The 15,296-nt window shown below is 36.8% G+C and overlaps 1 protein-coding gene across 19 annotated transcripts in view; it reads right to left on the bottom strand.

The window, feature by feature from the left end:
* EIF4G3 (eukaryotic translation initiation factor 4 gamma 3) overlaps window positions 1–15,296 on the bottom strand; it is a 343,477-nt gene that overhangs the window by 158,967 nt on the left and 169,214 nt on the right. For 9 of the 19 annotated variants that reach the window (XM_047728162.1, XM_047728168.1, XM_047728169.1 and 6 more), the window contains 3 exons: window positions 10,053–10,148; window positions 8,492–8,605; window positions 4,948–4,980 (listed from right to left, as the gene is read on the bottom strand). In XM_047728162.1, coding sequence (XP_047584118.1) covers window positions 4,948–4,980; window positions 8,492–8,605; window positions 10,053–10,148 — 243 coding nt within the window. The remainder of the gene's footprint in view (window positions 1–4,947; window positions 4,981–8,491; window positions 8,606–10,052; window positions 10,149–15,296) is intronic. The other 10 variants (XM_047728175.1, XM_047728178.1, XM_047728180.1 and 7 more) reach the window with 3 other exon arrangements.

Here is a 15,296-nt window from a genome sequence, read left to right as displayed (position 1 = left end):
CTGATCCTCATAACCCCCTTAAGAAATAGGTGCAGTTGTTGTAACACTTCAATATTTTATCACTTATGAGCATATTTTATCCATTTCCCAAGATAAGAAATCTGAGGCTCGAAGTTAGTTTGTAGTGAAGCTAAGATTCCCAAGTTATGCCAACTCCCAACCTGTATTTTTCTTTACTATCTCTGCCCTAACCCTACAACTCTTTGGTGATTAAGGCACTAGATAAACTGCCCATGACTGACTTACATTAAGCTCTGAAAAATCTAAGAGGACTGGTCATAAGGCTGCATAAATGCGTGATCTTATTTCCACTTGGCTTGATATGCCAAGTCTGACCCCAGAGGCAAACCTCTAAGCTTTCATTTATTTTATTTTCCAAATCTAAGAAACTGCCTAGAGCAATACAAATATTTCTCTACCAGAAACTAAGACTTCAAATGTAACAACACAAAAACCTTGAAGGGTCATAATGAAAAAAATTTAAAAAACAAAAATAAGCCAGCTGTTTTCTTTTCTTTTAATCTTTTAGCAAAAAGAACAAAACTACAACAGGAAAACATGCAGTTTCAATGCTGTTTGCCACTAGGTAACATATTTCCTTGATGTGAAGTACTGTTAAGCTTTATCAAGCTTTTATTTGTTTACACTAAATCCAATTACTTCAAATATGGCACACTATTCAACATTTGTCAATATTATGGGAACTAAAACCATGTATCAAGACACTGCAAAATATTTTTGTTCTATGAACACTTTTAAATACCAATTTCCTGGTCTTTCTCAAAATGCCGACTACTCAGCCATAGAATATAACCAACACTTGATCTCTGTTGTGAAACCCAAAAGTAAAATAGGACAGGAACACAAGTAACTTTAAACCACAACTACACAAATTTCAACAACTAAACATGAAATTAATAACACAAGCCAGAATCTACATTATACCAAGTGACTTGCTTTCCTTATGAGTGTACGTTCTGTTCTTTCTGTTTCTAATTACCTTGGGATTTTCAAACATCAGAGTAAAAATAGTTGCCATATTTCTAAAGCCATGGGTGTCTGCATATAAAATTACTTAGTACTTCTTCTTTTACCTTGTAAGAAAATTGTTAGTCTAATCCAAAGCTCTCTTCAGGCTACAAAATGCAAAAAGAATGGAACATCCTAATTAATTAATCTGAAAGAATCCCTGTAAAAGCCTAAAACTAAAAAACTAATGGTACTGGAAGAAGACACGGCTGACATAATTCTAACTGGAGCATGGTATCCCTGACTTGAGGGACTCAGTAAGAGCTCTAGCTGGCCACACAGAAAGATACTCTACCTAAAAGTAGTTCCAAGAAATACACTCTGTAACAGTTTCTTGATCCTATTCAACTAAAAATATCACTATCCAGAATGTTGTTTCATTTCAATTCAGTTAACTTCATTTTAAAAAGAAGAAAAAAAAATATACACATAGGTTCTAGATTACTGAACTGGATAATCGTGTTTTCATTTCACAAGCAATTACCTCCAATTAGCTTACCTAAATAACAGTATTTTTATTCTTTGTAATGTTTATAGAACCACTGGTTACTAAGCAGTCACAAAAACTTAACGTATTTACAGTTGGACTTTAGAAACAACAATCACAGGAACCATCATCCAGCATCAAATTACTGTGTTTAAAAAAAAAAAGATCAAAGCATGAAAGGATATGTGGTCAGAAAGGCAGCCACTGATGAACAATTCAATAAAGGAGAAATAAGAAATCTATTCACTAAGTCTAACTATTCAAAGCTAATTATAACCCCTGATTTAATTCTTTCTGACCAAAGAAAACAATTATAGATTAAAAAATCATGTATGCCTTCAATTCACAACAAACCAACAATAACCTAGGACATAGATGTTTTACCCTTTAAAAATGTATTCTGTGTACCACTCAATGTTTTTTACCATTTGCTCTCATTATACAAGTTTCTATGTCCTGTTTTGTCTTATGAGCATCTCCTTCTCTATGAACCTCTACCTGACTGACTTTCTTTCTTTTTCTTTTCCTTCCTTCCTTCCTTCCTTCCGTTTTCTTTTGAGACATCGGATGGGGACGTGAGGAGGAGCACAGGGAGAGGGAAAAAATCTCAAGCAGGCTACATGCCCACCAATGGAACCCGACATGGGGCTCGGTCTCACGACCCTGAGATCACAACCTCAGCCAAAATCCAAGAGTGGGACACTTAACCAACTAAGCCCCCAAGGAGCCCCTCTACATGACTTTAGATTTGAGGAGAAGACTGTTTTAAATACAAACTTCAACCATTAATTCTCAAGTGGGAAATAGTATCATCTCCATGGAGGTTATTTGGAAATATGTGAAGGTGTTTTTTGTTTTGTTTTGTTTTATAATTGTCACTGGGGGAATTCTACTGGCATTTAGAGTCCTAAGGTTGCTAAATGAACTGCAATTTACAGGGAAGGATTTCATAACTGGTTATCCCACCCAAAATGCCAATACCTAGTCCATACTGGAACAAACCAAACTGGACTGGATAGCCATGGATAAAGCAGAGCAAACTCTTCCTAACAATTCTCTCTCCGCCACACCACGGCTTCAGCTAGCTCCTGCTCAGCAGTGTCACTTCAACTCCCGGCCCTCCCTCTCCTAGTTTTCCAAGGGGACTAATTCCTACTGCTGCCTCCACCAAAGTTATAGGTTTCCATACTCAATTCTCTCTGGTGTAAGAAAAATTTTAAACTGCTATTTAGAAAGGAGGAATGCCAGAGTAAAAAGCAGCCAGCTCTCTAAAGTTTTTGTATCCAAAAGTAACACTCTGGATTTATGATCCATCTCAAAAATCGATCTTCAAGAACTTGTGTCAAAATGTAATTACTTTCCTTGCTAATGAATAAATAATAAGTATATACACATAGGGAGTTCTACTTTTCTAATGGTTGAAACATGCCATAACTTCACAAGCATCATCCCATAGCTAAATAAAGAACCAATCTGCCAAAACTTTCTTGAGTCATATGACACATGAAAATCATTTCAGAAGTGAAATCAACCTTTTCTTACCAAGACTCCTTTAAGTTTTCCTTGGTTTTTTGGAATTAAAGAAGACAAAGAGTATCATAAGACTTTAGGCTCAGGAGAAAGTTCAGAAAACAAATTTTCCCAGAGTAGACTTTTTTATAAAGGCTTAACTACAACACCCCTATTTGAGGACCAATGCAACTGAATAGAAATTATAGAAACACTCAGCCTTATATGAAGGAGCTTAGAAATAGTTTTTCTTAATCAGTTTTTTTCTACACTGCTTCTGGAGCAGAGATGTCCTAGGTTTCTCTGTTAGGAGTAGTTCTCTGGCTTGATCCCTGACTAAAATTTAAGCCTTGCCTCTATGACTGTTGACGAAATACTTTATAAAAATTATAATCAACCTTTTTACCTATGGGCTTACCTTCTTTTCAATTATTAGTAATCAATCTAGAATTGTAGTATATGCCAAACACCGCTAATCACTGTCCTTCCATTATCTCGTTTACTCTTCATATCAGTCCTAAGATGAGTACTAGTATTTTCCCCATTTTACAGATGAAAAAACTGAGGCTGAGACCAATGAATAAACTGCCCAAAACCACTCAGTTAGTAAGACTCAAACCTAGGTCTAGTTGACACCCCACTGTAAGCTCTTAAAGTACTTTAACAACACTGTCTGTTGATACTTAAAAATACCCGAATTTTATTTCTTCATCTAACCCAAAGAATTGCCATCCACTTCACATAACCATATCTGAGTTCTCCTGCAAAGTGTCCTTAGCACCTCAGAATTTGCTTGGTTTTATATCATCTAAATTGAAAAGACTTCATTTTGAGAAATAGAGCCTTGTATCACTGGTAGACAATGAAATCCTGCAATTACACCATGTCCATTTACTCAATAATAAGAATTCTAACTATGATTAACGCAGGCAAACAATGGGTAACACTTCTTTCATTTTATCAAACCATGCTAGGCTGCATAACAGTATCAAAAAACAGCTACCACTTACTGCTGTTTACTTTGTGTCACATGCCTAAAGAATCTTATCTCTAAAATGGAGGGCATTTATTCCCGTTTTCCATATGAGGGAATTGAGGCTGAGAAAAAGATCTGTTTAACCCAGCTGGTTGCACAGTAAAGCTGGTAATATGAACCCAGATCTGTAAGGCCTAGGCCCTTTCTACTGTAGCAAGAGAAAATGTTTCAGGACACTCCGTAAGAAGCTATTTGGAGGGAAAAACCCTGCAAGGTTTTTCTTTATCCCAAACCACCTCCTCTAGTATATTCCTGCTAAATAACTTAGTGTCAGCTTATACATTTTTGAATTTTAACTTATATAATTACTTCATTTAAAAAGAACCAACTGGCTACAAATATTAAAATTAAATAATGTATTTATTTTCTACGTATCCTGAGAATAATTCTATGAAACAAATGACTACGTATTACTGTTGATTTGATATTAGATCTAAGTTAGTAACTGAGATTAAGTGGTTTTAGAAATACTAATGCTATTTTATACACATCAATACAAGTTACATCAGAATGTTAACAGAAAACCCTTAGAATGTTGCCTGTTCCAGTCAAATTTAAACAATACATATAACCACAAAATCTGTGAGGGCTTACCATATCTGAAATTTTTCAGGGTTCCCTAAATTGAGAACAATTATTGTTTTGGGGAAAAAAACACTTTATTATTTTTAAATTGTGCCATTAACAGAAGGGAATGTGTTCGTTAATAACAAAATGCCGTGAAATTAGTGAAGGACAAAAAGAACAGAAGCACAGGAGACTGGAGCTACTCTTAAAGAGTACAGATTGGGTGGTTCCCTGGAATGGCAGCATTCTAAGGGTCAGCAGCTACTAAAGCCCCCACCTATTAGTTAAAGGTGATAGTGAAGGGGCAAGGGTACAGTACCTGGTGATGGGCAGGTCGAGGCCCCGCTGCAAACTGAGAAAAGGAGGGAAAACAAACACAAAAGGAAAGGCACAAAGAGTCAGAAACACCACAACAAAAACCAAAATGTCACACAATATGCCAAAAGAAAAAAACCCACAAGAAAAAAAAAAAAAAAAAAAAAACCACAAACAGTCAAAGCTTTGCTGCAGGACAGTGACAGACAGGTACTAAGATTCAACAGGTTAACACCACTCCAGCTATAGTTTGCCATTTATCAGCTGGGAGAGAAACAGCTAAGCTGTTAGGCACGTAAGGGTATCTCTCTGATAGGAATATTTAAAAAAAAAAAAAAAAAATCCTAAAATAAAGCAAAAGAAGGTTTGAAATACTAAGTGATTATATTAAGACAAACATGAAAAAGTCAGGGGTGCTTATGCAACTGATACAGCTGGAGGAAATGGAGAAGTTTTTATATTACAAGAAATAGCCAGGAGGTAATTAAAATGTCCAACAGGAAATACAGAATGTTAACAGGACTGATTTCAAATTCACTTTAGTTTAATGGGGTATCTCACACATGAAATGGAAATTTCAGTATCTTCCTTTATTTCTTAAAGAATAAAATTTCATTTATATATCTATAAATATACAAATATATTTATAATATATAAATATATATTTAAATATATAAAATATGACATATATATTTAAATACAATTAACTAGTAAAGTTTAATATCAGGCATACCAAAGCAAATAGCTGGTAAAGAACATCACCCTCTAAAATGATTAATCAAAGTGGTACTGGTATAGGCTCAGGAAGAAAAGAGTAAAAGAAATCAAATCTCTCAGTTTTTATACACAACAGCACAACACTGTCCATATGTACCTACTGCTATTTGATACTGAGAATAAAAACAAACAAAAAAATATAATTCCTTAGCCCAACAGAGAGCTTAAAAGCTTATAATACACACTCTCTTACTTTCCCTAATGTACAATGAAAGAAAAAGCTTTCCTACTAATAAAATTTTAAATACTAAACTTGTAAGATCCACTATTCTTCACTAGACCATTAACTAGACTTCCAGTGTGATTTCACTAAAAAAGACAGAGAAAACTATTCGGGACATAGTGTCATGTACTGGCTACTAATACATTAACTATTGAAATGTTAACGACCCCCTTAATAGTGAAAAGAAAATATTTACAAAGCAGTTTTGAATGCAAACCACACAGGACTTGAATGGAATACATTTAAGAAACTAAAATACATCTTCAGTTATTTCCTAGAAAGCCTTCCTTCTATTAACACTGCAGGTGAATCAGACTGAAGATTAACTAAGAACCAATCCCTCATACTCAGAATTTAAGTTACATGCAAGAGATGTGGAATTATTCCCCAACTGCTGTTATTTCACATAAATAATTTTCAAAAAATTGCAGTGGAGCACATGCCACAATGCAGGAGATGGTTGAAGACTGCTTTATTAAGAATTCTTCTTAAAAGCTAAAACATCACCTATTTTTCAAGTAATGAAAAGTGTCTTAAACACAATTTGAAGTTTTTCAGCATAAATTAATGAGCCCTTGATGACCTGTGTGATTAGGGTGTGTTAGGTCAGCCATTATATCTGCTAACTACTGTAAAAGAGTTTTTCAGAATGATGATAAGGGGACCTTTACTTCGTGAACTTTTTCTCTTCATAGAAACTGAGGTCTTATATTTTCAGTTTTCCAATTATGAAAAGAAAACAGATCATACCTCTACTATGGACACCAAATTTCAAGAATAGGCAATACCACCCATGTGGTATGAAAGTAGGGGTGGAAGTGAGATGTTTCTTCATGACACTTTTGAAGAAAATGAGAGAGAAGGGCCACGTTAAAAAATTAACCTGAGTATAGCAGTACCTGTCTTATCACTGTTCCACAGAAAGGTCTCATTTCTAAGGCTCTAAAATAAAAGTTGCAACTTCATATATTTGGAAGGTTCCAGTCAAAAGAGAACTTTCTATGAGCAAGAGGAGTACCTTATAAAATTACACATATATTAAAAAAAAAACCAAAAACAAAAAAAACAAACAAACCAAAAAAAACACAAGTTAGTTGAAAAGTACCCTAGTCTATTTTGCACTAGTCACCATTGGCTATTGAGCTTTCCACTTGGAATGACAACAGTCTTAATCCTATGGGTAACTGTAAGCAACAGAACAAACTGTAGTCGCTGCTGGCTCATATTAAAAATAGAAACATTCATTTCTTCCTTTTATTTTTTTAAGGGGTTTTTAGATGGTGAGGACTGTAGATATTAAGGAAAGCAGCCTTCTGTGAACTTGGATCCAATGTTAATGCCACCCACCCACCCATTCACTCACCCTTCTGTGCACAGTTGGCAACAGGGCATGGCCAACATAACACTGATGCATCTTTGGCACTTAGAACCACAAAATATAACCAGTGGGTACAGGTTACTGCAAAAGCCAAACTGTTCCCCCTTCCAATGAGGCATTTAATAGATACTTTGGAGGCTATTTAAAAATAAACTATTTTTTAAAGAGTTCCAGTATAACCAGAAAATGGAACAGATAGGTAGCTAACCAGTACCTTTTTGCTTTTAAACAAATTTTCAGTAATATGAATTTCACTAAGATACTATACATCAAATAGAAATACAGACACAAAGATAACCTGAAAGAGGGAGGGGGTGCCATGTGAAGCCACTTGGATTGCAAAGGCAGCTGTCCAGGGAAGAACAGAAGAGCCTAAACTGTGCAATTGCCAATGGCCCATTAATGCAGAAATAGAATGGAGTAAGCTTTAGCTGCTCTACAAAGCCAAGGGAAGAGTCCCTTCCTTAGTGCAACAGCTTACCTCTCCTCACCAGTTGAGATAGCTGTGGGATGGATGAGACTAAACTATGGCAATTTGGGATGTAGAAAGAAAATGCAATCCTGTCAAATTTCATATCCCAACTTCACCCTCCCAGCACCAACACAAATGAAATAAAGAAAACTGGACCCAAAACAACAAGCAAGAGTAGTCTAGGGTTTGCTAGTCTTGCACTTGTTTTGGGATATGTAATGGAATGTTATGTGTGTGGTTTTTAGTAATGGGGGTGGTAATGGTCACTAGCAGAGCAGATGGCAAAAATTGCATAGAGGATAGTATCTGAAGAGTTTATGACCACAGAAACATGGCTGACAACTACAGACAATTTCCTCTTTGATATTCAATTATAAAAAGGAAAGAGGGAAAAAGAAGCCTTGAAATTTATCTTTTAATATCAAATTTATCTGAAAGGGATATCCCTCTTCGAGTTTAAAATAAAGGAAAATCTAAACCCCAAATTACTCCTGTCTAATTCCCAATCAAGAAGACCCACCCAATTTGTTATTCTTTTCCCCGCTATGCCTGGCAGAAACTGCCATGCTAGGTCAGACTTCCAGAGAAGACGCAATCAAAGCATTTCTGTTCATCAGCCAATAAATGGATGTGGTCAAAAATAATGAGTGCCAGAGGCACCACTGCCTGCAAGAAGTACAGTTTGTTATATTGCTTACAATGCAGTATTTTATCCAGCCTCTTCCAGCCAAGGACCTGTAAACGGGAGTCTGTTCCAAAACCTTCCTCCTCTTCCAGTTGTCTGTGCAATGTATTGGCACTGTTCTGCTGGGCTGTCAAAAAAACTGGTTTAGAGATGCAGCTCTTCAGTCAGGTTTTGCGCCAGTTCTAACCATGTAAATTTCTTTTCTTTCAATAATTATAAAAGGGGGATGGGGGTGAAGAGGGCCATAGTTCTTTGCAATAAGAGCTTACCATAATGTCCCATGTTTAATGACTAGAAGCAGGGCCTATCTAAATTAATCTGGTGACATCTCAGGCCCACTCCAAGAAGTCAAGTATCCACAACCCCAAACCACTCTCAGAACACAACTTGCATCGGACATCTTGTCGATCATTTCAGCAAAAATAAAAAAAAGAAAAAAGAAAAAAGAAAAAGAAAAAGGAAAAAAGAAAAAAAGAAAAAAAAAAGACAAGCAAACAGGCAACTAGGACCAAAGTCCCACCTCTTCAGAAAGGTTCTTCCACCCCCTGGGGAGAACCAGGATCTAAGAACAGGGATTGGAGAAGAGGGCAATAGGGAAAAGGAAGACAGAAGAGGGTAAGAAAGAGATTACATTTTGGTGCAGTCCATGATCTCTAGTTCTTTGAGCAATCTTTCATACATTTCAACATTTCTCAGTTCATGCATAAAACCAAATGAATAGGAGCTAATGCAACGAAATACCCCTATACTACAGGCAAAAAAGCAGGGGTGGGGAACCAAAAGAAGATACCTGTACTCTGAGGAAAACACAGAGCTGAGATACAAGTAGGAATGTGAGATACAACGTGAGATGTTACAGAAGCACCTTCTGGCAAAAATTAGTCATGCAGGGCAGGAAACGACGTTCTAAGGAATGGACAGCTGAAGCCACTATATATTTTTGTGAAACAGAAGGATGAACCTAGAGTAAATTCTCAGTCTTTGCAATATTTATTGCAATCCATGTAAAGGATGAGCAAAGAGGATGACAGCATTTTAATTTGTATCGCAATTTATTTACCATCTGAAAAAATGAATACACCATTGGTGTATGTCACGCATTGTCCAAACTGTCAAATGGTTAGAACTGATCTAGTGACACCGATTCAGAAATCTTACTTCCCAAACCACTGAAATTTGAGAGTCTAATTAATGAAATTTAATTTACTTTTAAAAATCACCGTGCTTTACTGTCCTCCTGAATTGTGAACAGTACAACAAATTAAGAGCTAAAATGAACTTGAATGCAACCAGATTAAAAAAAAAAAATCATGCCACAGAAAAGTAAAAGAAGATAAAAAGCTCCATTTCTTCTCTCAATAAATTTAAATTATTCCTATACTAAAAGTCTGAAAATGCAGTGCTGACCAATAATAATAATAATAATAATAGTAATAATAATAATAAAGTAAAATAAACTGTCCTTGGAACAAGTTTCCAAAAACGAGTAAAAGTTTTAGCCGAAGGAACCCAAGCTCCTAAAAACACAAACTTAAATGGAAAACACTGTCTAGAAAAAGCTTCTGTATACTTACCGGAGAACGGGTTTGAGGTTGTGAATTCATTGTCTGAGGGGCTTGAGGGTATACCAACGTGGTTGGACCTGCATTCTGTCCAGAGGGATATGGGGTCTGTCAAAAAAATGACAAGAACAATATCATATTTTGAATATATATGGCAGGATAACTCAAAGTATTCAAAAGAAATTTACAAAAGTATTTACTAGTACAGTTTACAGCTCTACTTTTAAAAACTTATCTTTACCACAATATGCAGCAATTCAGAATCAGAGTGGCATTTTTTTTTAAAAGATTTTATTTATTTATTTGTCAGAGAGAGCGAGGGAGAGAGAGCGAGCACAGGCAGACAGAACGGCAGGCAGAGGCAGAGGGAGAAGCAGGCTCCCCGACGAGCAAGAGCCCGATGCGGGATTCGATCCCAGGACGCTGGGATCATGACCTGAGCCGAAGGCAGCTGCTCAACCAACTGAGCCACCCAGGCGTCCCCAGAGTGGCATTTTTTAAGAGGTTACCTTAAACACCTCCTGATAAGTAGACATCTGCAACCCAACGACTAAGTACAATGATTTGATAACCTAAGTACAAAGAGCACTCACTGTCAATTCATCTATTTCAGAAACGGACAGATCATGCCACAAACAAAATGAAACATGGCTGAGAGAATGTGTTATTGCTGTGTTGAGTTTTCCAAAGTACCTACAAGCAAAGAAAACCGTTGAGGAAGACACCCCAGAGACAAATTAGCAGTTCACTAGGTTAACTGCTATATTGTTGCTGTTCTCTTCCACTGCTTAATCCTTTTAAATGACTTTAATCCTTTTACACGACCATTTTTTTTTACATAAAAATATATAATCAATACGAACTTTAGACAAAAGCATGGGGTAAGCGGTATTAGGTACTAACTTACCATAGGTTTTCTGAAAATAAGAGTATAAGCTTTTCATTATGAAACCATGTTAAATACTACAAACTAGCATTTGTGCTACTGAATTCAGGGGAAAAAAAAAAAAGAAGAAATCTGTAACATGTTTAAAATGAAATAAGGGCAATAGCAATGGACACAGAATCACAGGACTTGGCTTCAAATCCCAACGGCCATTTACTTGGGCAAGTAATTTATCCTTCCCATTAATGTAAAATTATTAGCTAATCTACTTCACAAGTAAGTTCCTAAGATTAAATAAGGAAAAATCAATTACTGTACAATCACCTTTTACCACCACAATGCCAGTTCTACAAATGAGGAAATCAAAGGTCAGAAAATTCAAGTGTCAGGGCACCGGGGTGGCTCAGTTGGCTGAGTGTCTGACTCCTGGTTTTGGCTTAGGTCGTAATCTTGTGGGTCAAGAGATTGAGCCCCATGTCAGACTGCACACTCAGTGGGGAGTCAGCTTAAGATTCTCTCTCTCAGGGAGCCTGGATGGCTCAGTGGGTTAAGCCTCTGCCTTCAGCTCAGGTCGTGATCTCAGGGTCCTGGGATGGAGCCCACATTGGGCTCCCTGCTCAGCAGGGAGCCTGCTCCCCCCACCCCTCTGTACCTGCCTCTCTGCCTACTTGTGATCCCTCTCTGTCAAATAAATAAATAAATTCTCTTAAAAAAAAAAAAAAAAAAAGATTCTCTCCCTCTTCACCCACTGCCAAGCTTGCTCTCTTTCTCCCGGTCTCTCTAACAAATAAATAAATCTCTAAAAAAAAACAAAAAACAAAAAAAACAAAAACAAAGTATCTTATCCAAGGTAACAAAGTAAATGCTATCTCTAGAAAGTATTTTGACTTTGTTTTAAAAGAAAATTCTACAACTTTTAGCATCTGCTGACCATTTAATGGCAGTTTAGCTGGGATTAACAATTTAAAGCAAATGTTTGAGGGATGCCTGGCTGGCTCAGTCAGTGTAGCATCCAACTCCTGATACTGCAGTCATGAGTTCAAACCCCAAATTGGGTATAGAGATTACACACACACACACACACACACACACACACACAAATCTTCAAAGCAAATCTTTGAAAACTTTATCATAACTTTTAATTAATGAAAACAAAACAAAATCAATGGACACATACTGGACACAGAGGATAACTTGCAATCTTTGAACATGGTAACATTATACCCATCTCTATAACCAACATTAAGGTCCTACCTATAATCAGGTTAGTTTCCCTTTTTCACAACAGGTGTACTAAATCTGACCACAAATTGAAAGTTACGACAGCAAGCATCTCAAATCTATCAAATAGGTGATAATTGCATCACATATGACCCAAAAGTTAGCCACAGATTTTTCACCAAAGATAATTTTTAGCACTGTTCGAAAAATCAAGTTTATGTGTATGTATCACATTCAAACTCTAGAAGGCTGGAGGTTTATTTCAACTTAAAAGTTAACTTTCTAATTGAAGTTAACCATTCCAACATAAGAGAGGTAAGTGGATTTCTTTGCCAATTTGAATGCCTTTTATTTCTTTTTGTTGTCTGATTGCTGAGGCTAGGACTTCTAGTACTATGTTGAACAATAATGGTGAAAGTGGGCATCTCTGTCAGGTTCCTGACCTTAACGGAAAAGCTCTCAGTTTTTCTCCATTGAGAATGACATTCACTGTGGGTTTTTCATAGATGGCTTTTATGATACTGAGGTATGTTCCCTCTATCCCTATAGTTTGAACAGTTTTATTCAGGAAAGGCTGCTCTATTTTATCAAGTGCTTTTTCTGCATCAGTTGAAAGGATCATATGTTTTTTGTCTTTTCTTTTATTACTGTGCTCTATCACGCTGATTGATTTCTGAAAGCTAAACCACCCTGCATCCCAGAATAAAACTCACCTGATTGTGGTGAATAATCTTTTTAATGTACTGTTGGATCCTATTGGCTAGGAATATTTTGGCATCCATGTTCATCAGGGTATTCATCTGTAATTCTCGTTTTTGATGGGGTCTTTGTCTAGTTTTGGGATCAGAGTAAAGCTGGCCTCATAGAAAGAGGAAGTTTTCCCATTATTTTTATTTTTTGAAATAGCTTCAGTAGAATAGGCATTATTTCTTCTTTAAAGGTTTGGTAGAATTCCCCTGGGAAGCCATCTAGCCTTGGACTCTTTTTTTTTCGGGGGGGGGGGGGGGGGGGGTTTGATTACTGCTTCAATTTCCTTGCTGGTTATTGGACTGTTCAGATTGTCTGTTTCTTCCTATTTCAGTCTTAGTAGTTTATACATTTCCAGGAATGCGTCCACTTTTTCTTGATTGCTTAATTTGTTGGCATACAATTGCTGATAATAATGTCTAATAATTGTTTCTATTTCCTTGGTGTTGTGATCTCTCCTCTTTCATTCATGATTTTATTAATTTGGGTACTTTCCCTTTTCTTTTGGGTAAGTCTGGCCAAAGGTTTACCAATCTTACTAATTGCTTCAAAGAACTAGTTTCTAGTTTCATTGATCTGTTCTACAGCTTTTCTAATTTGTATTTCATTGGTTTCTGCTCTAATCATTATTATTTCTCTTCTGTTTGGTTTAGGCCTTATTTGCTGTTCTTTCTCCAAGTCCTTTAGGTTAAGTTTAGCTTGTGCATATGGGATTTTTCTAATTTTTTCGAAGAGGCTTGGATGACTATGTATTTCTCTCCTAGGACCGCCTTTGCAGTATCCTATAGGTTTTGGGTCGATGTGTTTTCATTCCCATTAGTTTCATTGAATTGTTTAAGTTCTTGAATTTCCTGGTTGGCCCAAACATCCTTTAGCAGGATACTCTTTAACTTCCAAGTGTTTGAGGTCCTTCCAAATTTGTTCTTGTTGAGTTCCAGTTTCACAGCACTGTGATCTGAAATATGCAGGGGATAATCTCAATCTTTTGGTACCAGTTGAGACCTGATGGCCTATTCTGGAGAAAGTTCTGTTGGCACTGGAGAAGAACAAGTATTCTGTTGTTTTAGGATGGAATGTTCTGTATATATCTATGAAGTCCATCTGGTCCAATGTGTCATTCAAAGCTCTTGTTTCTTGGTTGATCTGCTTATATGATCTGTCCATTGCTTGAGTGAAGTGTTGAGGTCTTCTACTACTAATGTATTATCAAAGTTTCTTTATTTTGGCTATTAACTGGTTTATATAACTGGCTGCTTCCATGTTGAAGGCTTAGATATTTATAATTGTTAGATCTTCTTATTGGATAGACCTTTTAGGTATGATATAGTGTCCCTCTATATCTCTTACTATGGTCTTTGGTTTAAAATTCAATTTGTGGGGCGCCTGGGTGGCTCAGTGGGTTAAGCCGCTGCCTTCAGCTCAGGTCATGATCCCAGGTCCTGGGTTCGAGCCCCACATCGGGCTTTCTGCTCAGCAGGGAGCCTGCTTCCTCCTCTCTCTCTGCCTGCCTCTCTGCCTACTTGTGATTTCTGTCAAATAAATAAATAAAATCTTAAAAAAAATAAAAATAAAATAAAATAAAATTTGTCTGATATGAGGATTGCTACCCCAGCTTTCTTTAGAGGTCCCATTAGCATGGTAAAGGTTCTCTATCCCCTCACTTTCAATCTGGAGGTGTTTTTAGGTTCAAAATGAGTCTCTTGCAGACAGCATATGGATGGATGCTTTCTTATCCAATCTGAAATCCTGTGTCTTTTAATGGGAGCAGTCAGCCCCTTTACATTCAGTGTACTACTGAAAGATAGGAATTGAGTGCCATTTTATTACCTGTAAAGTCCATTTCTATAGATTTTGTTTCTTTCTGGTCTGTGTGACTTATGAGCTGCTCTTCACTTACAGAATCCCCCTTAATTTTTCTCACAGGGCTGGTTTGGTGGCCACATATTCTTTCAGTTTCTTCCTGTCCTGAAAGCTCTAGCTCTCCATCCATTCTGAATGACAGCCTTGTTGGGTAAAGTATTCTTGGCTACATGTTCTTTTCATTTAGTACCCTGAATATGTCTTGCCAGCCCTTTTTGGCTTGCCAGCTTTCTGTGGACAGGTCTGATGTTATTCTGATGTTCCTCCCGCCATATATAAGAAATCTCTTCCCTCTAGCTTCTCTCAGGGTAACTTCCTTGGCTCTAAGATTTGCAAGTTTCACTATTATATGTTGGGATGTTGACTTATTTTTATCTGTTTTTGGGAGGAGTCCTCTCTGCCTCTTGGACATAAATGCTTGTTTCCCTCCCCAGATTAGGGAAGTTCTCATCTATGATTTGCTCAAATATACCTTCTAGTCTTCCCTCTCCCTCCGCCTCCTCGGGGAGCCCAATAATTCTGACATTGGTATGTTTCATGGC

Source organism: Lutra lutra, chromosome 4 (genome assembly GCF_902655055.1).
Source record: "Lutra lutra chromosome 4, mLutLut1.2, whole genome shotgun sequence".
Lineage (NCBI taxonomy): Eukaryota > Metazoa > Chordata > Mammalia > Carnivora > Mustelidae > Lutra > Lutra lutra.
The sequence above is the reverse complement of the archived record's forward strand: the minus strand, read 5'-3'. Positions and strand labels throughout refer to the sequence as shown.